We start from the raw sequence: 26,272 nt of genomic DNA, 5'->3' as shown, positions 1-26,272 counted from the left end.
GCACAGAAACCTTTTATACATACAAGGGAAAAGGGGACACACACACAGAAACCTTATATACATACAAGGGAATGGGGGATTCCTCACCTTCCATGCAAACCATGACATCATAAATGGAATTCCTCATCGGGTTACATACATACTACGTTGAAAATAGATGCATCGCCAATTTGGAACAAATCGGGACGCATCGCGTTCAAAAGTCGATTTAAAAAATATATATACATACAAGGGAAAAAGGGGCACACACCCAGAAACCTTATACATATGCATTACCCAGATTGCCAGAAGGGCTGTATCCCTGGCAGCAAACCCGGTTACTCTCCCAATGTCAGTCAACAGATTGGGAGGTACCAACCCTAAGACACCGAGATCAGTGGGGAGTCGGGCAACTTGGTAGGGGTTGCTGTTCTTCATAAATAGTCACTGACCAAGAATGATCAAACTGAACAGTAGCAAGCAATCTCGCCAAAGAAGCAAACTCCCTGGTCACCACGGTTTTTTTATCCTTCTAACGTCGACATCACTGTATATATTTGTAGGTAGAACATCAGTACAGGTAGTTGAAGGTTGAAATCTTTCTCAACACTCTACTTTTTCAGGCTTGTGTTTCCGTATCTAATAGTGAGATAAAGGTCACAACCAACTGGGCCGTAAGACTGTACATCCAAACGTTCCTAAATGTTATGAGGCAGAAATTGTTATTCATAAATTTGTATGTTTTCTTAGGTACCTAATGGTCGCATTGTTTCGACTTGATAGCATTGCTTAAGAAGGTTATGTACATTATTAAAAAAAACATTATCACACCGGTTTCTCCCTTATGAATATAAAACGTGCATTTTCCAGAACAGATATCTTTTCTCCGAGCCAAAGGTCATACTCTTCAGCTCTTATACGCCGCGTGGAGATTTCCCATCCAGAATCAGGAGCCAATGACATTTTCATTCTCTGGAAATAGAAACATATATACAGCTGCGATAGAAAATCATAATATAACATTCTACCATGAATTTGGAATTTACTCGATTCTGATTGGTCAATCAGAGGCTATCAAATCACAATAAACCCCCTCTGATTGAAACAGCTGGTTTGACGGCCGCATCACCGCGGAAGCTGATAGTAATATTCACAGACGTGCGACGTAGAGCGAAAGCCTTGCAAAGCTTGCTTTGTTTTCTTTAGGGATGCCCACCTCATGTTAGCTTACAAGTTGCCGTGCTTATATGCTTTCAATGCCTGTCATATGTTCGAGTGAAGTATAACGGTGTATACAGCACCATATTTTGTTCGGGGATTCCGTAATTCAGATCGAGAGCCCACTCAAAACACTGAACTCAACCCATGCCGCTTCACTCAGTATATTTGCTAACACCAAACAGTGTGCGTTTTATTTCGTCATGGTAGAATGGAGATAAACATACTGTGTTTTCAATGTAGAGCTAGGTTACCTGTAGATTTAACCGCGCTAAATTTAACATTTGAAACTTAGCGGGGTTAAATCTACAGGTAACCTAGCTCAACATTGAAAACACAGTATGTTTATCTCCTAATTATTCTCACGTACTTCCGTTTGCAATGGCTATGAGTTGCTTCGTTGAGGATTAACACCATTTTAACAGTTCTGAAGTTTACAAGATTATTGAGGAAAGCAAAACGTGGCTGAGGTCGAAGATGTGTGTGTTTGTGTAAACTCACGAGAACGAAACGACTATAAACTTTTCGAAATTATCAAATGCAACAAACAGAACAGTATCATGTTTACCTGACGCAACGAGCCTTTTCGTTTTGCAACTTGTATTACCATAGTAACAGGGATGGGCACTATTGAAACAACAGCGATGAACCAGCCAATCATGACAGAGAATGGAGGATATATATAGTGCCCGTATGATGGTGATTTAAAGGTGATCAGCGTTACAATAAGGGCAATCTGTGGAGAGATGTAATTGAGCATTAATGACACACATAATGATTTTGTGAAGAAAATATTAATAAGGATTTAAACAATATGTGTCTTCTATGCAAGATGTATTGTTCAACTGAGCGGTATATTGATGAGTATGTGATTTGTATGTCATGGTATGGTAAAAGGGGAAAACTGCTAGATCCCCGTATTTAAGAGTGATGTGAAGACATTGTTTCAATATAAAGTTGCATACGGGCAATTTGAAGATTAATCCCAATCCTGTAACTTTCTTAAACAGACACATCAGAGTCTGTTGAGCCTAGTCCCAATTTAAGAAATAATCGGGAGCTATTTGTCTGCCGACTCAACAAACAAAAAAATATTTTTTTACTTTTCCAGTGAAACAGTTTCTTCAGACCTTCCTAGTTGAATCGTGTTCCCAGAACCTAATAGTGGATACTATTCGTACAATTAACCCTAGATGAGCAGTATTAGGCTCGAACGTATTGATAGCACAGAACTATAATAGAACGTATCAGTAGGACAGTGTTCACGGAATCTACTCCAGTAAAGCAGTAGTGACAGAACCGTCACCAGCAGGTCAGTATTCACAGAACTAACACCATTAAATCCGCATTCACAGAACCCCCACTAGTACAAACGTATTCACATGTTTTACACCAGTAGGACAGTGTTTACAAAATCTACTCGAGTAGGACAGTATTTATAGAATCTATTCCAATACATGTATATCAGTATTCACAGAACTAACACCATTACATCAGAATTCACAGAACCTTCACAGAATCTACTCCAGTAGGAGAGTATTCATAGAACTAAGACCAAAAGCACAGTATTTACAGAATCTACTCCAGTAGGAGAGTATTCATAGAACTAAGACCAGAAACACGGTATTCGCAGAATCTACTCCAGTGGGAGAGTATTCATAGAACTAAGACCAGAAACACAGTATTCGCAGAATCTACTCCAGTGGAAGAGTATTCATAGAACTAAGACCAGAAGCACAGTATTCACAGAATCTACTCCAGTAGGAGAGTCCTTACATAATCTGCTACAGCAGGACAGTATTCTCAGAACACCAGTAAGACAGTATTCATAGAACCTACTATCAAAATGTGATTCACCAAACTTACACTAGTAATACTGTACTGACCTTACTTGTAGAACAGTGTTTACAGAACTTACTTGTAGAACAATGTTCACAGAACTTACTGGTAGAACAGTGTTTGCAGAACTTACTTGTAGAACAATGTTCACAGAACTTACTGGTAGAACAGTGTTTGCAGAACTTACTTGTAGAACAATGTTCACAGAAATTACTGGTAGAACAGTGTTTGCAGAACTTACTTGTAGAACAATGTTCACAGAACTTACTGGTAGAACATTGTTTGCAAAAACTTAATGGTAGAAACATGTTTACAGAACTTACTGGCAGAACAGTGTTTAGAGAACATACCGGAACAGTGTTTCCAATACTTTTCAAGTTGATGTGTTTTTCGTCATTTAATCTTTCCAAGTCTCGACCTTGAACTTACCAGTAGGAGCGTGGGTGTGACAAAACAGCACAGTATCTTGTATATGACGGGTGGTTGTCTGCCAAGCATATACTCCACATCGACCGAAAACCGGCGGATTCCTAAGAAGACAGTCAATAAAAGTAATCATTAATTATAACACTGCTATCAACTTATGTATTCCGGACGTGCAATGTAGATCAAGCGATGAAGTACATTGATTTCATAATACCTTGGTCGCGAATATTATCGTCAATAAGCGACATTCTGGGTGGCTAATGAAAAAAATTATATCCGAAGGTCTATTTTTCCGCTTTTCACTCAATACTAATATGAGTTTGTTTAAGGCCGCAGTCAATAGTATACCAGCTAGACAAGGACATATAGTAATTGCTTGACAATAACTCTTGGAGATATATTGTTGATATATGTAGATAGTCATGTCTGTGTTTGTCAACCACGAAGACACGGGTTAAAATAGGTTCTGTTTACTCTGTTCTTTGGCGCATGTGGCGAGTGGCTAGGTTTGGGTAGTCGGGTTCGGTGACTTGATTAACTGGGTCTTATCGTACCCCAACGGGGTGGCACATTTCTCTTAAATAATACCAACAAATGTTTTATATTATATCGGTCAGACCCTATTTCCATGCTGCCATGATATAGCTGGCATATTGCTGACTGAAGTGTAAAACAACACCTGAACAAGCCAACTAACGACATGAATCGCGTTTTTGTTATAACAACAAGCATCGTTTCATGTATATAGACACCTTGATAACGTAACAGATACTGAAAGCAGACCCCAGTGCTGACTGCATCAGGTAAAAAGATCCCTTCAAACGACTATCCTTGGCTTGGCCATATACTTGACGGCCGATCAGCGAGCTATTGCTCAAAGCGTCCCAAAATCAAACCACAAAGACATTCGCCGAAACTGTATCATGTGACAGAGGCGCACATAAAATACTATGACACCACAACATCGATCATCTGATCGCATCCATCAACTCCATGATGTGGACATCAATCCCCCAAAGCAAGTTTTCTGTCCGGCATAATGTCATATCGACTGATTTACGACACCCATTGTCTGAAGAACATTTAATTGCAAAGGTTCATTACCCTGGAGCCATGACATCTATATGCCTTGAAACACTTAACTGCTGTTATTTATAAGATGCTAATCCTAATTGTTAATCCCCATTTTTGTGTGCCATCCTGAACGAGATGTGCAAGTAAGAATTACTGTTTATATTTATATTTATTACTTACTAAATGTCAGGTGACCTTGGCTATATAAGCCTTGGTCAAGAGAGATTGAGAGAAGGGAGAAAAAGAAAGGTCTAACCCTTAGCCTAGCTAGGGTTAGGCTGGGTGCTCCGGGGCACCTAGACAACAACCACTACCACTATGTGCTGAGCTGGCACATAGTGCCTTTTGTATGTATATATCTACATGTATAAAGTAAAACTGTAAATACCGCAAGCCATCGTCTCCAAGTTGTCACTTCCTACTGAGAACCATACGTCGGCCCCTTGCATATACGAGTATGCAAATTATTCATTAATCAACGTCACGTCAGACCAGCGCGTTGTTAATAATCTAGACTTATTTTAGTCAAAGCTATCGTGCATTGTGTGCTACTCTGGTACACACAAACGTACCATAGAACCAGGAGATGACGACACACTCGAGGAAGGCGATGAGGAGAAGGGACACCGCGGCCAGGTGTGAGTCCAACAGCTGGTATATGTACATCCCTCCCTGAAAAGATCATCTTTCTGTTAACCACATACTGGCATTCAAATGTGCATCTTAGGATGTGACTATCGCAACTCTTATACAATGAAATATGTCATGCAGAAATTATGAGAATCTGTTGATTGACCTTCCGGAATCAACCGCGAAAGAAAGTTGGTTTTCAGCAACCCATGCTTGTGGAAAGAGACTACAAATGGGATCGGGTGGGCAGGCTCGCTGACTTGGTTCATGCATGTCATCGTATCTCAGTTGCGTAGATTAATGTCTATGGTGTCAATCACTGGATTGTTTGGTCTAGATTCGATTATTTACATACCGCCGTCACTTCGCTGGAATACTGCTGAGTGTGGCGGAATAAACAGATTCGAGTGATTTCCCTGACTTAAACCATGTTATGGTTGAGACATATTTGCTCTAAACTTTTGCATGATGACCCATAGTTACGTCAGATTTCTTTGTTTAAAATGCACGTTCACAATAACCAGTGAATTCCTGGCTTAGAATCAACTGCAGGAACAATAGCGTGACGTCATCATGATGATGGATATAAGGCTGTGACGAGCGAGCGTTGAGATCGCAAAACAAGGAACTAGGCCCGACTGTGCCCTGTGTCTTGTGGCACGGGACAAAGGCATTTGGATGAAAGGACATGTCGAGAACACGTAATATGTTTCTGGTGTCTGTCGTAAAGTTTGTCACGCCCAAAGAACGAAAGTGGCGAATTGATTTATAACATTAAGCGGGAGATGCCCGGTTCCTCGGCAACCGAATGTACGCCATGGTAACCGTCATCAACAACATGACTGGTGTGATAGATACTTGATGTTAATATTGACTTCATGCCAGCTGGCAATGAAGCTTTATCTAATCGTGCACATGTTCAGGGGTGTACACACATGTATAAAGAAAGCAAAATGGTTTGAGTGAGCAATGTGACATACGTTTCTCTATCTCGCTTCTTTCTTTTCTTTCATTTACTTTATTACTTATATACAGTAAAGTACGGTTATAACGAACTCAAATGGACTACTAATTTTAGTTCGTTATAACCGTAGCTCGTTATAAGCTTATATATATAGTAACTACGGCAGATAGTCGGGACCAACAAAGTAAGTTCGTTATATCCGTCAGTTCGTTATAAGCGTGTTCGTTATAACCGTAGTTTACTGTATAAGCAAGCATGCAAATCAATGGGAGAGGGTATTCTAAGTAGTGATATCTTGTGCCCAATTCTTTCCATGAGAATAAAATATGTTTAAACTAAAAAAACTAAAACAAGAGGCTTCCATGGATCATCTCGGCAGATATCAGGATGGATCCATGTTGGAACTGATTGAAGTAGTTTCAATAGGGATATAAAGGCATCTCGATCAAACTGTACGTTTTGTACTGTAGTGAGTTTGGTCTGAACAATACGATTAGTTACACCATAGCGTGTCGGCTTGACTTGTGTGGATCGTCGGAGCGAAGTCCTACACGTTTACCACCGTTATGAAACCAACTAGCACCGGTATTGTGCTGAAAAACCAAGAAACGCGCTTAGAGTGAATCTTGAATTGGAATTGGTCATAGGTGCCTGGCACGCGCAAGGGAGGCAACTCTACACTGAGAATTTCTCACTCCTACGCGCACATTTACTAATTGTGTAACTCATTTTTTGACCTGGGATTATTCTATGTACTCGCAAAGAGCAGCACCATGAAACTTAAACCACCACATGGAATTTAATCGATCTTTCTGCACATATGGACCGCCTTAGCAATAAAACCAAATCATGGCTTACGAATCCTCCCTCATACAACAGAAGTATGTTGTCCAATTTAGACGAATCTTCCACTCACATATTCCAATACCAATATTGTCAGGGGACACGTATCATCGTATTATGGCAATTACCAGTTCTTGATGAACTTCCAGTGCCAATTCCCTACAAGAAATCTTATTAACAACTGCATGTTTTTCACAACGCTGTATATATGTAGCAGTGATCCCTAGGTTAATGCGCCGTTCCTTCGTCACAAGGTTGGTTCATGCCCCAAATGTCACAATGTCTAAACCCCGCCTGTAAAGAATTATTGAATTAAACACAAGTTGTACATGGTTAGCTCTAAACGTGTTGATAAAATCCTGAAACGAACATTCCAAATATTTGGCACATATTATCTAAACATGTTCAGAATCTAAACATATGTGTGAGTGAGTGATTGAGTATGGTTTCCGCCGCTTGTAGCAATATTCCACCAATATCACGGCGGGGGACACCAGAAATGGGCTTCACACATTGTACGCGAGTGGAGAATCAAACACAGGTCTTCGGCGTGACGAGCGAATAAACACATGTGAGCTTGGATCTCACTGCTCTTCCTTACCATGTTCAGCATTGTGTTGAAAACCTCAGCATGTTTAGATTCTATACGTGTAAAGCACATGAACACGAAAATGTGCGGAAAATACTAAAAAGTGGGATTCTGGTCTCCTTAAGTGTTTAGATATCAATACAATTCTAAACAAAAGAATTATAAACATGTTTAAGGTATAAACACATTTAGGCCCATATCTAGGTTATGGGACAAGGAACGAGTTTGGCTTGTGTTTATATGAAAATAATATAGTCGGAATTGTACAATCGACTCTGTTTTTGGTTGAGATTTCTCATGGAATATGGAAAGGGTGTTGTAGTTTTATTTAGGATGTAACCACAACATTTACAGTGTATTGTATGATGTCGCAAAGCTGCCATAACGGTGACAAACCCCACTACCTGAAGCGTGCGGGTGAATGAATGTTGTTCAACGCCGCATCAACATTATGCCACCGGCCTGTATCATGCAAAACAGTGACTGAAACCATGATCAACGATTCACGACGTCTGGAAACTGTGACACGAAAATAGGCAACATGTCACAGTATCTGATCCCCCGATACCCCTTGGAGCCCTTTCATACAAGGATGAGGTATTTTTTACCTAATCGGATCCGGGATCCCCACGGAGCATCGATATGCTCCTTCCATGGGGTTCCTGGGTAAGAATTGGTTTCCTATGTTGGTCGTATAAGGCTCGGACGGTCTTACTCGGTGACTTGGTTGATATCGTGTCATCGTTTCCCGACAGCTTGGATCGTTGGGCACGTTGAGCTAGGGCTCAAACTAGATAATTTACATGCCGCCGAAATATTGCTGTAAGTGGCATTGAATGAGAAGCACATGTACACATACGCACGCACACGCACACGCACACGCACACGCACACGCTGCGTCAGGTGACCTACGCTGGTGGTGAGTGGTAGACCCAGAGCGAAGACCAGGATGACATACACCCCAGCCAGGAGACCATGGAGACATTTGTTGTCAGGTAGAAATCGGGAAAACAGTTCCTCCAGTGTCACAACAACTGTCTCCATAGTCACAAACTGCAAACAAACAAAAAACAATTATAAAAATATTGTAGTCGCTACGTCATCACGCTGCATTCTGGCCATATTTCTACATAATCCTCATTTAAGAGCCATGCGTTACTTGCATAAGGGATCGAATAAAACAATTACACGAAACGATGGAATATTCCTTCACTGCTTAAGTCGTAAACCCCAACACACTGTCGTAGCTGTTCATTGCCATTACGTTAGACCCCCTACTCATATCCCAGTTGCTCATTCTATTCATTACGTTAGATCCCCTAGTCCTATCTCAATTGCTCATTCTATATAACGCTGACAAACACTGCAGTGGCGTGATAGGACTGGTTCAATAAATCAATGCAATTCATATTATGATACCCTTATCAACACCACCAGATGAGCATCGCAAAAATAGAACAATGCGTGGCAGTGGATCTGTTTGATGATTCGTGCACGCACGAACACGTAGAGGACTTGGCATGCAGTGAGTGACGGTAACAATATCGCGGCGTGTCAGTTTCATGTGGGAGGAAGGGCAAATGATGCAGGTCTCAGACGTTATTACGTTGGTGAAAAACACGACACGAGTATGGCAGTAGTATAGAAAAGCTATGAAATGATGACATTAAAAGGAATCACTGCGATTGTATTGCATCAACAAACGTAACGCATGTCGACAACAATGGTAGATTGGAATGTTAAGTACCCTCCGCAGTTGTAGGTGGAATGTAGCGCACAGTGAACAATTGCAGGCAGTTTCCACGTCGTATGCACAAAAGCCTATTGTTGAATCACCATCTATGTCTATTATGCGATATTTAAATGACGACAATGGGGATTAACACTATAGACTGTTTCACTTTCACTGACTGACTATAGCCAGACTACAGCCTGTCTAGGTAGATATAACACAAAAATTGTATGTAGTGGTATAGGTTTTTATTAATTATTAATTAAAAATTACATTCATGTACAGAATGTACAGGGAGGGAGATTATGCACCCCAACTTAAGACGGGTAGATCTGAGAGATGGTCCTAACTGTCGCTTAAACCCAATGTGGTATATCGTCGTGATTCTGAAAGATACAGCCTTTATCGGAATTAATGTAATGCGTGCCTCATGTATTCATCCTTCATTCTTCTAAGAGTACACAAACGTGTCACTTTTCTTGCGCCACTACCCATTCCAAGGCTAACCAAAAATGGAACGGAAATGGGACATTGATGACCCCAAGAAGCTCATTCAGTACTTCGAGAACGTCACGAGAGAATCATTTCATTCTAACCTAAAGAAAAATCACCACCATTCGTTCATGCGGGGCGGCCGGGTAGCCTAGTGGTTAAAACGTTCGCTCGTCACGTCGAAGACCCGGGTTCGAATCCCGACATGGGAACAAAGTGTGAAACCCATTTCTGGTTTTGCTGGAATATTGCTAAAAGCGGCGTAAAACCATACACACTAAACCATTCGTCCATGCTTACTATCATTCCTAAACAGTACATTTCAGCAAAACAGATATCTAATACAGCTAAATTAGAAGTGATGTCACTCAATCAGGACATAGTCGACAGAGCCGAGGCATTATAGAACAGAACTGCGGCCTTAAAACGTAAAGTGAGTGAGTGAGTTGGGTTTTACGCCGCTTTTAACAGTATTCCAGTTATATCACGGCGTGTCAGCTTAACGTGGGAGGAAAGCCCGAAGTGATGCAGGTCTCAGACGTTTACCACTTCGGTGAAACCCACGAGCACGGGTATGTTGCTGACAAACCTAGAAACATAATCGGGGCGAACCGGGATTCGAACCCACAATCATAGGTTTCTGGCGTGTCCAAGGGATGCAACTCTGCACAGCGAATCGCGGCGCCCTAGACGACTAGGCCACCCGTGCCCCTAAAACGTAAAGCTGGTGACCAGATTGTCACAACCAAGAAAGTGCGTCGTGAGGGTAAGATCATATCATCATCTCTACAATCCAAGGACACAACTGCAGTTCGATTAAGGGGTATATTCAAATAAGTCACCATGTCCGTCTTGACTGACAAAGACTTTAGCGAGGCCTTACCGTCCAGTTTAGACCTTTTCGAAATGCCTTTTTGAAATGCCTCCTCATCAGACGATTTTCTGTGAATGTGCGACCAATTTCGGACAATTTCTCATCTCTCATGGAGGGGGTGATCGCCTAGATCTAAAACGATCTCGTCTCCATGTGAAACTGAGAGTCACCCACGTTGATAGCATGGGTTTGTTTGTTTGTTGTTTAACGCCGCAATATTCCAGCTATATGACAGCGGTCTGTAAATAATCGAGTCTGGATCAGACTATCCAGTGATTGACAACCTGAGCATCGAACCACGCAATTGGGATACGATAACATGCATCAACCAAGTCAGCGAACCTGACCACCCGATCCCGTTAGTCGCCTCTTACGACAAGCAGAGTCGCCTTTTTAGCAACCATGGGTTGCAGAAAACCTATTCTATCCCAGATCTTCACTGGTCCTGATGGCCTGGGCCAGAACTGGAGAACAACGTGCATGTGGCCCCTGTCAATCTGTTACTTCAAGCATTATGGTCGCAGATAGCGGTATACCTTCAAGGTCAATTAGTCAGTTCGAGTAATGGAGGTTATCTTAGATTCCACAGATCCATTTACTGGAGGAAATGGTCTCATCAATCGAGGATCATTCATTGCGGGAAGCAAAACAGTAACCATGTCGGATCCACTGTTGGAAGATGTGTTTAATCTCAATCGTCACTCAGTCCATGGAGTCAGTGACAGTATCAAACTGTCCAGATCCAGTCCACATTTTACGCTTATGTACGGAGCTAGTGAAAAAGAGTACAAGATAGAACTACAAGACGTGTAACTTCTTTGATAGGCATTTAGAAGTTGGAGTACTAAGTAAGGATAAGAATTTATGGATGAACAACTTCTTTATTACAATTAAGAGCGACGTTTCGGTGTAGGTTCTAACACCGTTTATGCTTGATAACGGTGTTAGAACCTACACCGAAACGTCGCTCTTAATTGTAATAAAGAAGTTGTTCATCCATAAATTCTTATCCTTACTTACAAGACGTGTACCTGGAAGTCTGCAAGCTGAGAAATCAATGAATTATGCCCTGGTTCTAGCACATTGTAAACAGTTTGAGAAAGCTAATGCGTTGTACCCCTGCATGAAAACGTCGCTGAGACAAGCCAGCGTAAGCGCTTCACGGATTGCTGATACTCATGATAACTTACTTCAAGACAACTGTCCAACTCGGGTCGGTGTTGGGTTTGTCCGTGGAGCGGGTGTGAGCGGTTCCTACTCTAAAAACCTGTTCAACTTCCAAGGCTCGATCATCAAAACAGTGGGGCTTTATCTAAATTGGGTCAATGTTCCAGGTAGGCCGGTTGATGCAGACGACATTAAGTATGTAACTTGTTTATCTCTGTGAACTTGTTTGAAGGGACCCTCACGTGGCGAGAGGACAAAGGCAATGATGACAATTATCTTAATTTGTGGAAATCAGGGAACCTGAGACTCGAAGTTCAATTTTAATCCGCTCACCAGCACTGTCAATCTGATCGTGTTGGCACAAACACCGGGTCTGATTGAGGTGGATTAAGTATGTAACTTGTTTATCAAGTAAACAACAACATGAACAAGGAACAGCTCTTGTGTGCTATTGACAGTGACCTAGTACACCCCAAACACGTATGGAGTATATGCGAGGGACACCCAACAAAGTATCTATCAACAGACAATACTTACTCATCGTAGAGGATGGGGATGTGTAGTGAACACAGATGCATCAAATTCACGTGGACAAACCTGGGTAGCATTTTACTTTAAGAAGCATATTTGTGAATTTTTCGATAGTTTTGGACATCCACCTGACTATTAAAGTCAAGGCTTTGGGATAATTTTCAGAAAACACTTCAGAACATTTAAATATAACATCCATTTGCTTCATCGAGTGTTTGTGGATTTTATTGCTTGTATATTTGCTACAGAAATGTAGGACAGGCATAATACTCGAAAGTATTGCGTCTTCTTTTACACGTGATGAACTTCAAAATGATATGTACGTATCAAACTATGTCGTTATTTAGATATTGCCTGACTTCAAAATGTCCATTGCATTTAATAAACTCACAGCATAGAGTCCTGTATTTTTGCCATGTATTGAATGAATAAACAGTAGTTAATCTGCTTACGTACACCCATGTTTTCATTGCAAACTGAGAAGAAGCAAGCGATAGACAATGGCTTGGTATGTGTTAAAACATTACGATTTTTTTCTAAGATATATATTAGCTTTCAATGAAAGACATGATAATTTGGACAATATTATATGCATGTTTTGGGCGCAAATGTTAGGAATGACAGCTATTGTCCGACGGTTACTGGAATACCTGTTACCAGTGAAAGAAATGAGAGGCGGAGATTTCTTCAAGGAAACCCCAACAATCCGTGTTAATCTGTACTGCGGCAGTTTGTAAGTTCGAGTACATCCAATCCAAGACGCAAACGGTTGTCGATTCGTCAAACGCCTCTCATACATTTCATCTTAAAACCAGATCACACCAATGCCGTCAGAGATGAGGCGGTCAGACGCGCAAGGCTTCTAGCTCGTGCTACCGCTTAAATAAGCATGCATATAGTTGCCATAGCCAGCACCATCATATATATATACTGACTTCAGTAACACTGTGTCTTAGTAAGAAGTCTCTGATATATATACTAAGACCAAGGGTTACTGAAGTCAACATGGAGACAACATAAGTCCAGAATACATTTAACTCTTTTCCAGATATGATGATATGCAGACATATTTGTCGACACGCGTTTCCTTTGATGATTGCAGTGATCCCTTTCAATGTCATCATTTCGTAGTTTTTTTACTACTTGTGGTGCTGACAAACCAAAAATCACGAGGGCATATATGGTATTCGAACGCCTTTTTTTCACTAGATTCTAATCTAGGGACTCAGTTCTTTACAGGGAATTACGGCGCCTGAGCCACTTGGCACATACGTCATTCAAATATAAAATGTCACCGCCAGATTATCTGCCGAAAGAGATTCATTTGAGCGTAAAAGGCAAATTGCGGGTGAAAATTATGTTTGGATCGCTGAACACAGGTCTTACTTAAAGTAGTGCCTGCTGGTGACCGTAAAGGATAGTTTCACAGCCTTAGTCTTATGACTGTCTCCTTACCATTACCAAAGTGGCCTTGAAGAAAATTCACTCAATGGTCTTACCATGGAATCGATTCCCAGCACGAGGAGCATAAGGAAGAACAGGACCGACCATAACTGTGGAACCGGAAGTAAAGACAGGGCTTCTGGGTACACGACGAATCCTATCCCTGGACCTGGAGATAAGGTCTTGGTTATAAATATACTGGGTGTGCAGCTGTAGCCGAACAAATGTCCACATTCGGTACAAATCCCGTACACCCCTCTCACCCCTCCACCCCTCCCCTCCACCCCTCCAAACACACACGCACGCAAGCACGCACGCACGCACGCGGTATGAGATATATTTCACTTACATTAATAACATAAAATAACTTGCGATATAGGTATTTCAACTTCATATAAGAAAAATCTCACAACAAAGAACACTCCCTTTACCTGAGGAAATCACTTGCGATATAGGTGTTTCAACTTCAGCTGCCAGGAAGCCGAGGGCAGCAAACATCACAACTCCTGCAAACAGGCTGGTCACCAACCCCACCAGGGTCACTATGAATGCATCCCTGAATGTACAGTGGAAGATCTACTATCATAAAAGGCATTGCAATTTCACTTATGCTCAAATATGCTTCAACGGTACATACTTTTACTAAGATACACTATTTGAAAACTTATTAAAATCTTCCGTGTGGTGGTTTGTGTTGTATTATTGTTATCATTTCTTATCTACCTCAACCTTGGTCTACTAGGGATGGGGTTTGGGGTGGGGGTTGGGGATGGGGGTGGGGGTTAAACGAATGTAGCATTTTTTTGGTGTTATGCTACTGGCACATGCACATCAGTTTAAGTTTTGCATACTTTTAGTAAACTTTTTACTGACATCCGGCTTTTAGAGAATGCCACCCGAGTGTATTTTGGTATATCTGATATCAAAACGCTCAAGGGTGAGATCATATTTATCATCCAAAATCATTTTTCCAACTTTTCAAGGCTGTAAGCAATAATAGCCAGTTCTCGGAGTGTTAAAAGCTAAAAGCAAACCAGCTTCGGTGGCTGAACGGTTAGTGATGTCATTTGTCACATTGGTCTGCAAAGCATTGTAAGCTAACTTTGTTTGTAGTGGGTATCTCCCCTGGAGATATTGCTTCTTCTCACACAAGCGACATCTCATGTGGAAGCCAGGTTTGGATGATAAAAACAGATTACATTTCAATTTCAGCCTCATATTATGTAAACCGAGGAGAGAGAAAACTATACCTCTCTGCTGATGTTATCATTTATGTTTTCATGTTTGATAGTGAATTGAAAATATCTTAAATTAATGATATTATATCCCAAAGATTAACTGTACTGGCGCTACATTCAGAATAATCTTTTTTTTAAATATTATTTTATTCCAATCTTTTAAAAGTAAAAACAATGATTTCGCAAAAACTTCAACGCTGATGATTTTCATCCTTACAAATTTGCTTTTTTCGGCACAAATTTACAACATTTCACATATGGTAGGTGTCACGTGGTTGCAAATTAATTTCTCACCCCCCGTCTTTGTTGAATCAATTTATTTTCCCAAACAATTACCCAGCAACAGATGAGTTTTTTCCAAACTGTTGCAGGAATGAGCGATGGTTCATAAATAGATATCACCAAATTTAACAACAGTTGTTTCCATTTCCAATTACATGAACAACAAACTCGGTATACTTTCTTTATATGTCTCATTAGCCATCGGTAACTATGATCAAATGTGATTGAGACAAATGGTTAGGCAAGTAGCAGACAGAAACACATGGTCGTGACATCAGTTTGTTCTCACGTATACTCAAACTACTGCGCAACAGATCAAAACAAAACAGTAGGCACCTAACGTATGCCATTAACTTGAGTCACACCTTCCTGACTCATGGACATAGTGTACATGCCTATCTTGCGATAGTTTTCGATCTCTGTGTCTCGCTATTAGTTTAGGAGCAAGAAAATATTTTCATGTATGAGCACCTACCATGCGGCGTTGTTATGAGGCGGGTTATGGCTGGCCATAGTGATGATGGCGCCCCATGCAGGACCCACCGAGAAGAAGACTTGGACCAGAGCCTCGAGCCAAACCTACAACATACCGACCTATGGAGTGAGTGAGTGATTGAGTATGGTTTTAAGCCGCTTGTAGAAATATTCCAGCAATATCACGGCAGAGGACACCAGAAATGGGCTTCACACATTGTACCCGTGTGGGCTGAACTATAGAACACACAGCATGTGGTGGTGTCATAACTGAAGGATTAGATCTGTTAATGTGTCATGTGTGAAGGGAAGTGTGCCTTATCATGTGTCATAAATGACGGGAACGTTTCCCGTAGATGTGCCACATTTGAGGGGAAATATCGGAAGGGAACCCAGTGAGGAGAGGTGAAATGAGGTTTAACGTCGCCTTCAAGATTGTTGCACGTATGTGTGTGTGTGTGTGTGTATGTGTGGTTGCTTGCACTAGTTCGGACTTATGCCGATTTTGTAGTGCTAGCCCACTGATATACCATGCCGCAGTTTAACATGGAAACCGACCAGTCCTTGTTTTAGCCCCTTAATGCCGAGTCTCAGGCAGGGTAACAACAAAAACCCTCTTTTAACGGTTTTTGGTATGACGCGGTCTGGGATCGAACTCCCTACCTTCAGCTCTCCGGACAAACGATCTACCATAGGAACCAGGGAGGCGTTCTCAAAATTGAAAATACTTATTGCGGTTGTATTATATCTGAAATAAACTATCGCTATTGAATTATACCCGTCATAACTGAAGGGACCTTTACCTGCGGATATGTCATTATTGGGGAAACTTTACCTGCGGATATGTCATAATCGGGGAAACTTTACCTGTGTTGTATCAAAACTGAAAGAAACTCTATCTGTGTGGATATATTATCTGCAGTGAAATTTACCTGGGAATTCGCTAACTGAGAAAAGTCCGGACTAATGAAGTATAAAATCCCATCTAGAGCACCTGGCATCATGCATGACCTCACCAGCAATGCCGGCAACAGGAAATACGGCAACAGCGCTGTTAAATACACCACCTGCAACCACAAACAACCTCATTTGTTCTACCGTGGAAATAGCAGCAACGTCAAAGGGAATATTAGTAAGTTTCACATTTGTAAGAGATTTCTCGTGGGGTTTTTTTTTTCAGGGGAACAATTGACTTGACTTTGCATGTATTTGTGACGAGCGCAAGCAGTGGTGCAGGATACGTTCACCTTTTTTGCGAACACCTGGTATCATCATATTTCATAGCGAGTCATAAACACATGCCCGTACAATTGACTTATTTCTTATGTAATATACAGCAGTCGCAAGACAGGAGTGCTGCTGTGTGGCATCAGGCGCTATATACTTATTTATTATGCAAATTGTGTGAATGGCGGGTGCTACCGATAGGACAGGACATGCTTACCCTTTTCGCTAACACCTGGTGTCATCACTGATTTTCAGTGGTCCATTCATGTAATTTTCACAGTTATTTTGCCCTATATTCCAAATTGAATTTGTTTGGGCGGATAATCAAGACTGGTTATTCTCTTACATTAACATTTTATGTTTGTGATAATGGAAATGTTTCTGTCGCTTAATATTTGTCATAAAGGTTAGGATGGTGTATGCGTGATATTTGCATTTAGGAGTCAAAAGCTGCGTTTTATTAGGTTGGTAAAATATTACATCCTTAATGATGCTATTGATTAGATATTACTCTACACGGAATGATGGCATTGCTGACGGCATTGATGATTAGTAGGAAATAAGCCTACTGTGAAGAAAGGTGTTACTTGTAGATTTGACAGTGCTTAATGGAAATTGAGAAACAAGTCTGTCAGCAAAAGGATATATGGCATGCATGTTAGTTTCACAAAGACGCCGATATGATTTAATTAGAGGCAGGTAATTGTGATTATACGTCTAATTGGAAACAATTAGAATATAGAGTAACGTAATGGCATGGCTAAACGAAGTTATATACGTTTACTGGTCATATCTAACCTTTCCAACAGATCGTATTCCTTTTATGACACACAAGAACATTATCAGACACGTGGCAAACCAGGCGCCACCTAGGTGGGGCTGCAGAGGTCCTATATGATCTAGCCCGGATGATAGACGAAGCACGTCCCGTCTGAAAACACAAGTGTTCATGAATGCATTTACCTCCTAAATACTACAAACATCTCCTTATCTATATATACTTCTCACAAGATGTTACCCCTTCATAATCATAGGGGCGGTCGGTTAGCCTAGTGGTTAAAGCGTTCGCTCGTCACGCCGAAGACCCGGGTTCGATTCCCGACATGGGTACAATGTGTGAAGCCCATTTCTGGTGTCCCCCGCCGTGATATTGCTGGAATATTGCTAAAAGCGGCCTAAAACCATACTCACTCACTCACTCACTCACTCACTCATAATCATAAGGAGTTCAAGAACATCCGATTTTCTGGCTGACCTATAGTAATATGAAGGAATCGGGTGTTCCTAAAAAACTATAGTAATATGAAGGAATCGGGTGTTCCTAAAAAACTATAGTAATATGAAGGAATCGGGTGTTCCTAAAAAAACTATAGTAATATGAAGGAATCGGGTGTTCCTAAAAAACTATAGTAATATGAAGGAATCGGGTGTTCCTAAAAAACTATAGTAATATGAAGGAATCGGGTGTTCCTAAAAAAACTATAGTAATATGAAGGAATCGGGTGTTCCTAAAAAACTATAGTAATATGAAGGAATCGGGTGTTCCTAAAAAAACTATAGTAATATGAAGGAATCGGGTGTTCCTAAAAAACTATAGTAATATGAAGGAATCGGGTGTTCCTAAAAAACTATAGTAATATGAAGGAATCGGGTGTTCCTAAAAAAACTATAGTAATATGAAGGAATCGGTTGTTCCTAAAAAACTATAGTAATATGAAGGAATCGGGTGTTCCTAAAAAAACTATAGTAATATGAAGGAATCGGGTGTTCCTAAAAAACTATAGTAATATGAAGGAATCGGGTGTTCCTAAAAAACTATAGTAATATGAAGGAATCGGGTGTTCCTAAAAAACTATAGTAATATGAAGGAATCGGGTGTTCCTAAAAAAACTATAGTAATATGAAGGAATCGGGTGTTCCTAAAAATCTATAGTAATATGAAGGAATCGGATGTTTCCAAAAAAACTATAGTAATATGAAGGAATCGGGTGTCCCTAAACTTAATCGGGTGTACGTAGTATAGGTACGAGAAAACGTGAGAGTTACAGACAAAATGCTAAATTGTTACCCTATAACTCTATAAATGGTCTTTGCTATCTTTTCAATGCTGACTACTTGATCTAAGGTGGATGCATTATTTACAACAGGGAAAGGTTTCTTCAAATTAAAGTCTCCTACTTCCAGAATTCTTCAGCTGAGGACCGGAATGTGTCATTGACCGTCTCAGTATAGGTGAGATTGGTGTCCAACAGGGCGGTGACATTGGTCCCAGCGTCTTTGTGAACGACACACTGCTGCGTGTTCCACGAGTTGTCACAAGTGGTCCAGGGCAGGACGGTAGAGAAGGAGCTGTACAGGTAGTAGAGGACCCAGGCAAACACCATGCTGTAGTACGGGACGATCATGCCACAAACAATGACCTGGGATATCCCTATTCCTGAAACAATGCATTCAGTAATCGATTTATTCAATTACAAAATATTCGAGTGAGTGAGTAAATATAGTTTTACACCGCTTTTAGCAATAGTCCAGCAATAGTGCGGCGGGGAATGCCAGAAATGGTCTTCACACAGTGTATCCATGTCGGGAATCGAACCCGGGTCTTCGGCGTGACGATTGAACGCTTTAACCACTCGGCTACCCAACCGCCCTTAAAAATATTCGACTCACGTTAACTGTAGTTACTGTGACACGGGTGATAACTGTTTTACCAAAATTAACAAAACAAGACCCGTCACAGATATAAGTTAAGCATTATGGTATCACTGTACAAGCTGTATATTGTTCCGATCAGGGGAACGTTCATTGCAAAATTCGTTCTCATATCCATGACATATTATCAACAGTTACGCAGCGTTGGCAATTGACGAACATGTCCTTCCAGTCTGGCAATATTGAACGATTTTAATGCAAAGTTAGGCTAAAACGGCTAGGCAGCCAACCCAACTGGATGAATACAGTGATTTACCTTTCATAAGGGGACACAGCCCCCATGCTCCTATGGGCCCGCGACGAGACAACTGAGCTATGATTACTTCGAGGAAGAATAGAGGCATGGCCACTGTCATCATGAACAGTAGGTAGGGGATGAGGAAGGCAGCTGGTGTAAAACAGAAGGTGCATTTCTAATACATTCCACACAATACATATCCATTGTCAAACAAACGTTCACATACTCTCGAAATAAATACCTCTGAAATACATGAAAGAAATAGATAAATGAAACATACGTATATATAAATGCGTTGTACTGATATGGGTGGTCATGTATATATAAGTGCGTTGTACTGATACGGTTGTTCACATATATATAAGTGTGTTGTACTGATATGGGTGTTCATGTATATATAAGTGTGTTGTACTGATATCGGTGTTCACATATATATATAAGTGTGTTGTACTGATATGGGTGTTCATGTATATATAAGTGTGTTGTACTGATATGGGTGTTCACATACATAAGTGCGTTGTACTGATACGGGTGTTCACATATATATAAGTGCGTTATACTGATATGGGTGTTCACATATATATAAGTGCGTTGTACTGATATGGGTGTTCACATATATAAGTGCGTTGTACTGATACGGGTGTTCTCATATAAATAAGTGCGTTGTACTGATACCGGTGTTCATGTATATATAGGTTCGTTGTACTGATACGGGTGTTCAAGTATATATAAGTGCATTGTACTGATACGGGTGTTCAAGTATATATAGGTTCGTTGTACTTATATGGGTGTTCATGTATATATAAGTGCGTTGTACTGATACGGTTGTTCACATATATATAAGTGTGTTGTACTGATATGGGTGTTCATGGATATATAAGTGTGTTGTACTGATATCGGTGTTCACATATATATAAGTGTGTTGTACTGATATGGGTGTTCATGTATATATAAGTGTGTTGTACTGATATGGGTGTTCACATATATAAGTGCGTTGTACTGATACGGGTGTTCACATATATATAAGTGCGTTATACTGATATTGGTGTTCACATATATATAAGTGCGTTGTACTGATATGGGTGTTCACATATATAAGTGCGTTGTACTGATACCGGTGTTCACATATAAATAAGTGCGTTGTACTGATACCGGTGTTCATGTATATATAGGTTCGTTGTACTGATACGGGTGTTCAAGTATATATAAGTGCGATGTGCTGATACGGGTGTTCACATATATATATAAGTGCGTCGTACTGATACGGGTGTTCACATATATATATAAGTGCGTTGTACTGATACGGGTGTTCAAGTATATATAAGTGCGTTGTACTGATACGGGTGTTCAGGTATATATAGATTCGTTGTACTGATATGGGTGTTCATGTATATATAAGTTCGTTGTACTGATACGGGTGTTCACATATATATATAAGTGCGTTGTACTGATACGGGTGTTCACATATATATATAAGTGCGTTGTACTGATACGGGTGTTCACATATATAAGTGCGTTGTACTGATACGGGTGTTCACATATATATAAGTGCGTTGTACTGATATGGGTGGTCACATATATATAAGTGCGTTGTACTGATATGGGTGTTCACATATATAAGTGCGTTGTACTGATACGGGTGTTCACATATAAATAAGTGCGTTGTACTGATATGGGTGTTCATGTATATATAGGTTCGTTGTACTGATACGGGTGTTCAAGTATATATAAGTGCATTGTACTGATACGGGTGTTCAAGTATATATAGGTTCGTTGTACTGATACGGGTGTTCAAGTATATATAAGTGCGATGTGCTGATACGGGTGTTCACATATATATATAAGTGCGTCGTACTGATACGGGTGTTCACATATATATATAAGTGCGTTGTACTGATACGGGTGTTCACATATATATATAAGTGCGTTGTACTAATACGGGTGTTCAAGTATATATAAGTGCGTTGTACTGATACGGTTGTTCAAGTATATATAAGTGCGATGTGCTGATACGGGTGTTCATGTATATGTAAGTGCGTTGTACTGATACGGGTGTTCATGTATATATAAGTGTGTTGTACTGATACGGGTGTTCACATCTATATAAGTGTGTTGTACTGATATGGGTGTTCACATATATATATAAGTGCGTTGTACTGATACGGGTGTTCATGTATATATAAGTGTGTTGTACTGATACGGGTGTTCATGTATATATAAGTTCGTTGTACTGATACGGGTGTTCACATATATAAAAGTGCGTTGTACTGATACGGGTGTTCAAGTATATAAAAGTGTGTTGTACTGATACGGGTGTTCATGTATATATAAGTGCGTTGTACTGATACGGGTGTTCAAGTATATATAAGTGCGTTGTGCTGATACGGGTGTTCATGTATATATACGTGCGTTGTACTGATACGGGTGTTCATGTATATATAAGTGCGTTGTACTGATATGGGTGTTCACATATATATAAGTGGGTTGTACTGATACGGGTGTTCAAATATATATAAGTGTGTTGTACTGATACGGGTGTTCAAGTATATATAAGTGTGTTGTACTGATACGGGTGTTCACATATATATATAAGTGCGTTGTACTGATACGGGTGTTCACATATATATATAAGTGCGTTGTACTGATACGGGTGTTCACATATATAAGTGTGTTGTACTGATACGGGTGTTCATGTATATATAAGTTCGTTGTACTGATACGGGTGTTCACATATATAAAAGTGCGTTGTACTGATACGGGTGTTCAAGTATATATAAGTGTGTTGTACTGATACGGGTGTTCATGTATATATAAGTGCGTTGTACTGATACGGGTGTTCAAGTATATATAAGTGCGTTGTGCTGATACGGGTGTTCATGTATATATAAGTGCGTTGTACTGATACGGGTGTTCATGTATATATAAGTGCGTTGTACTGATATGGGTGTTCACATATATATAAGTGGGTTGTACTGATACGGGTGTTCAAATATATATAAGTGTGTTGTACTGATACGGGTGTTCAAGTATATATAAGTGTGTTGTACTGATACGGGTGTTCACATATATATACGTGTGTTGTGCTGATATGGGTGTTCATGTATATATAAGTGCGTTGTATTGATATGGGTGTTCACATATATATAAGTGTGTTGTACTGATACGGTTGTTCACATATATATATATAGTACGTTGTACTGATACGGGTGTTCACATATATATAAGTGCGTTGTACTGATACGGGTGTTCACATATATATAAGAGCGTTGTACTGATACGGGTGTTCACGCATATATACGTGCGTTGTACTGATACGGTTGTTCACATATATATATAGTGCGTTGTACTGATACGGGTGTTCACATATATATAAGTGCGTTGTACTGATCAAGTATATATAAGTGCGTTGTACTGATACGGTTGTTCAAGTATATATAAGTGCGATGTGCTGATACGGGTGTTCATGTATATGTAAGTGCGTTGTACTGATACGGGTGTTCATGTATATATAAGTGTGTTGTACTGATACGGGTGTTCACATATATATAAGTGTGTTGTACTGATACGGGTGTTCACATATATATATAAGTGTGTTGTACTGATATGGGTGTTCACATATATATATAAGTGCGTTGTACTGATACGGGTGTTCATGTATATATAAGTGTGTTGTACTGATACGGGTGTTCATGTATACGGGTGTTCACGCATATATACGTGCGTTGTACTGATACGGTTGTTCACATATATATATAGTGCGTTCACTATATATATACACGTCCGTTGTACTGATAATGTGGCTTCCCTGCTATGTAAGTGTGTTGCAGTGGTAATAGGATATATGCTGGTAAGTTAGTAGTTCGATACCATGGTGACTGGCGCTGATATAATTTAATCAGTTGGTTACACACGTCAGAAACTATTGATGTTTAGATCTCAGGTGAATTCTAGCCTTTAACTAGTTAAAAGAGAATTCGTTACTCGCGTGAATTTTATATGGCAATATGTCAATGAAGCAGCAAGGCCTTCTGAAATGGTTGGTTATAACCGTCCTCTACCTTATATCCGTGTCACATCATTGTAACCATGATCTATTGTACATCTTACGCGAACGTAGATATACACTGAACACTACGTATCTCTGAAGGTAATTTTTTATTCAAATAAAAATATAACATACCTATACTTTTATTGTCACACGGTTGTACGTGTTGTCATGGTGTTCTTTGCGTCCAATTATCAGATATTAAAGGTGTTTGTGTCACAGGAATATCCCATTATTTTCTGCTCTTCGTCACAAAACTATACTTATAGTACTTTAGTATAGTAAACTTATAACTTATATAACTCATGTTATATTATGTGCTACGCCGTGAAATAACTGGAATAATGTTAAAAGCGGCGTTAAAGCCAACTCACTCACACTATTATCAGCTGAAACTGAATAACAAAAATAATTTCATCTCACATCAATTATATCAGCATCCATAGCTCAACAAATCGTCCACGATCAACTGTGTATGGGATAAACTGGTGCACGCTTCCGACAGTAGGTCATTAGGTAAAACACTGCGAAGTCATGTGAGGAAACACGCTCTTTCACCGACGCACCACCCTCACGCAATGTTGACACTGGTCCCCTTTCACTAGCGCGTTGTTATGCCTCCCGGGACCCGTGTCAACATTGAAACTTTCTCTGTACTACATACATGTATGATAAATCAGGACAAGCCAATGGCCGCTGCAATGCCAATATTTTTATTGAGCGCTAAGACTGAACTGGAGATCCCGCCAATGTCACATCGCATTGTTTGGGTTATTGATCGCATTGGCTGGACATACTACTTTTCATATTACGGCCTTACCCGCCGCGGGTAAAACTGCGATAAAAATAGTTATCAAATGATTCATGTGAAAACTATTCACAGTCAGTGTTGTGATAAATAGCTTACAGACCCTCTGTGGGACACCCAGTAACACATTGTATCATGACACCGATATGTTTTAGCTCATAAATATGAGAGTTTATAACAAGCGTTAGCGAATTACATCCGAATGAGGAAGCAAAAAGGGAATAGAAATTCTGCGGTCTTAAACCGACATGACCCCAGTGTGCACTGAGTTACATGGTCGAAGACCTTAATCAACCTCTTCATCTATACAACAGCTGTGTTACTTTCCTCTATACTGTACATACCTCCTCCATTTCTTTGACACACAAACGGGAACCTCCACAAATTCCCTAACCCAACCGTGTACCCCACGAGGGTCAAAATATAGTCCAGCCTGCTTGTCCACATAGCTTTCCTCCACCCTGAGTCCTGTGGCCACAAAGCTCGCCTCACCCCCGGACTGTCCATGTCCTCAGGGTCGGGACTGCCCATGTCCTCAGGGTCGGGGCTGTCGCGCAGGGGGAGAGTAGACGTCCGCTCCGGCATACTGTCAACACTGTCGTGTATCGGGTGCAACACGCCGTGAGTTGGGGGTCTCCACTCCGTGATTATTGTAGTGTGACGTTTGATCTAGGCCAGCCCATCAATTATTCAAGATGCGTGTGGTGTTTGCATTATTGTGTTCACGCTGGAAAATATCTTTACAACTAACTCGTCGACAGATGAAAGGCTCAAAACCCATCCTTCTTTATGTCATTCCACCTCAGTAGTTGTAATCCCAGGTGACGTCAACATGTCATTCTAAACTGCATTGTGAATGTTTTCAAAAATACAAAGGCTAAAGCATATTGCATGTTAGTTTCTGGTAGGGTATCCGTTTCATGTTGTCACTATATCAAAGTCAAACACTGTAATCAATATGTGCACATTGATCGGAACCTTCTACACAAAGTTACCAACAAACGGCGTACACAAATCGATGTAGTGCTCGAGATGGTGGGATCATCAGCATTACGTTAGCCCAGCTATTGGAGGGGTGGTCTGGTGTAACTGCCCAGTAATGAACCAGATTAACCTCGCCAGTGCAGCCACTTTGTATGAACATAACTGCGATCTTTCCGAGGCTGAAGAACCTTCCTTCTGAAGGCGAAACGTATTGAATGTAGATTAGGCAATTAATGAAATCTAATTGAGATTAGGCCAGGTGAATGCGACAGTCCTAGCACGTCTAATTCACGTCATTCAAACATCAATTTGTCGGTTCCATAATAATAATGATCATGATCATAATAATCATAATCATAATGATATACGTACGTAGATTAGGAACAAACTCCAGGACCAAGAAAAAGATTCGGGCAGAGTACAAATGTAGACTTAAGAATATATGGAGTTCAGAGCAATAAAG

General features: G+C 40.4%; 1 protein-coding gene across 1 annotated transcript; it reads right to left on the bottom strand.

The window, feature by feature from the left end:
- Nucleotides 1–25,605, bottom strand: LOC139450609 (sodium- and chloride-dependent glycine transporter 2-like). Its single transcript, XM_071232381.1, has 13 exons — nucleotides 25,170–25,605; nucleotides 19,991–20,122; nucleotides 19,201–19,459; nucleotides 17,821–17,953; nucleotides 16,728–16,862; nucleotides 15,797–15,900; nucleotides 14,233–14,357; nucleotides 13,858–13,970; nucleotides 8,475–8,615; nucleotides 5,109–5,208; nucleotides 3,466–3,566; nucleotides 1,766–1,933; nucleotides 1–951 (listed from the first exon to the last, which is right to left on the bottom strand). The coding sequence occupies exons 1-13, from the start codon at nucleotides 25,408–25,410 to the stop codon at nucleotides 805–807; spliced, it is 1,899 nt and encodes a 632-aa protein (XP_071088482.1). The 5' UTR covers nucleotides 25,411–25,605; the 3' UTR covers nucleotides 1–804.
- Nucleotides 25,606–26,272: the final 667 nt, after the last annotated feature.

This window comes from Haliotis cracherodii, unplaced genomic scaffold (assembly GCF_022045235.1).
Source record: "Haliotis cracherodii isolate W230 unplaced genomic scaffold, xgHalCrac1.p SCAF_10, whole genome shotgun sequence".
Taxonomy (NCBI): domain Eukaryota; kingdom Metazoa; phylum Mollusca; class Gastropoda; order Lepetellida; family Haliotidae; genus Haliotis; species Haliotis cracherodii.
This window is presented reverse-complemented; position numbering and strand designations above follow the sequence as displayed.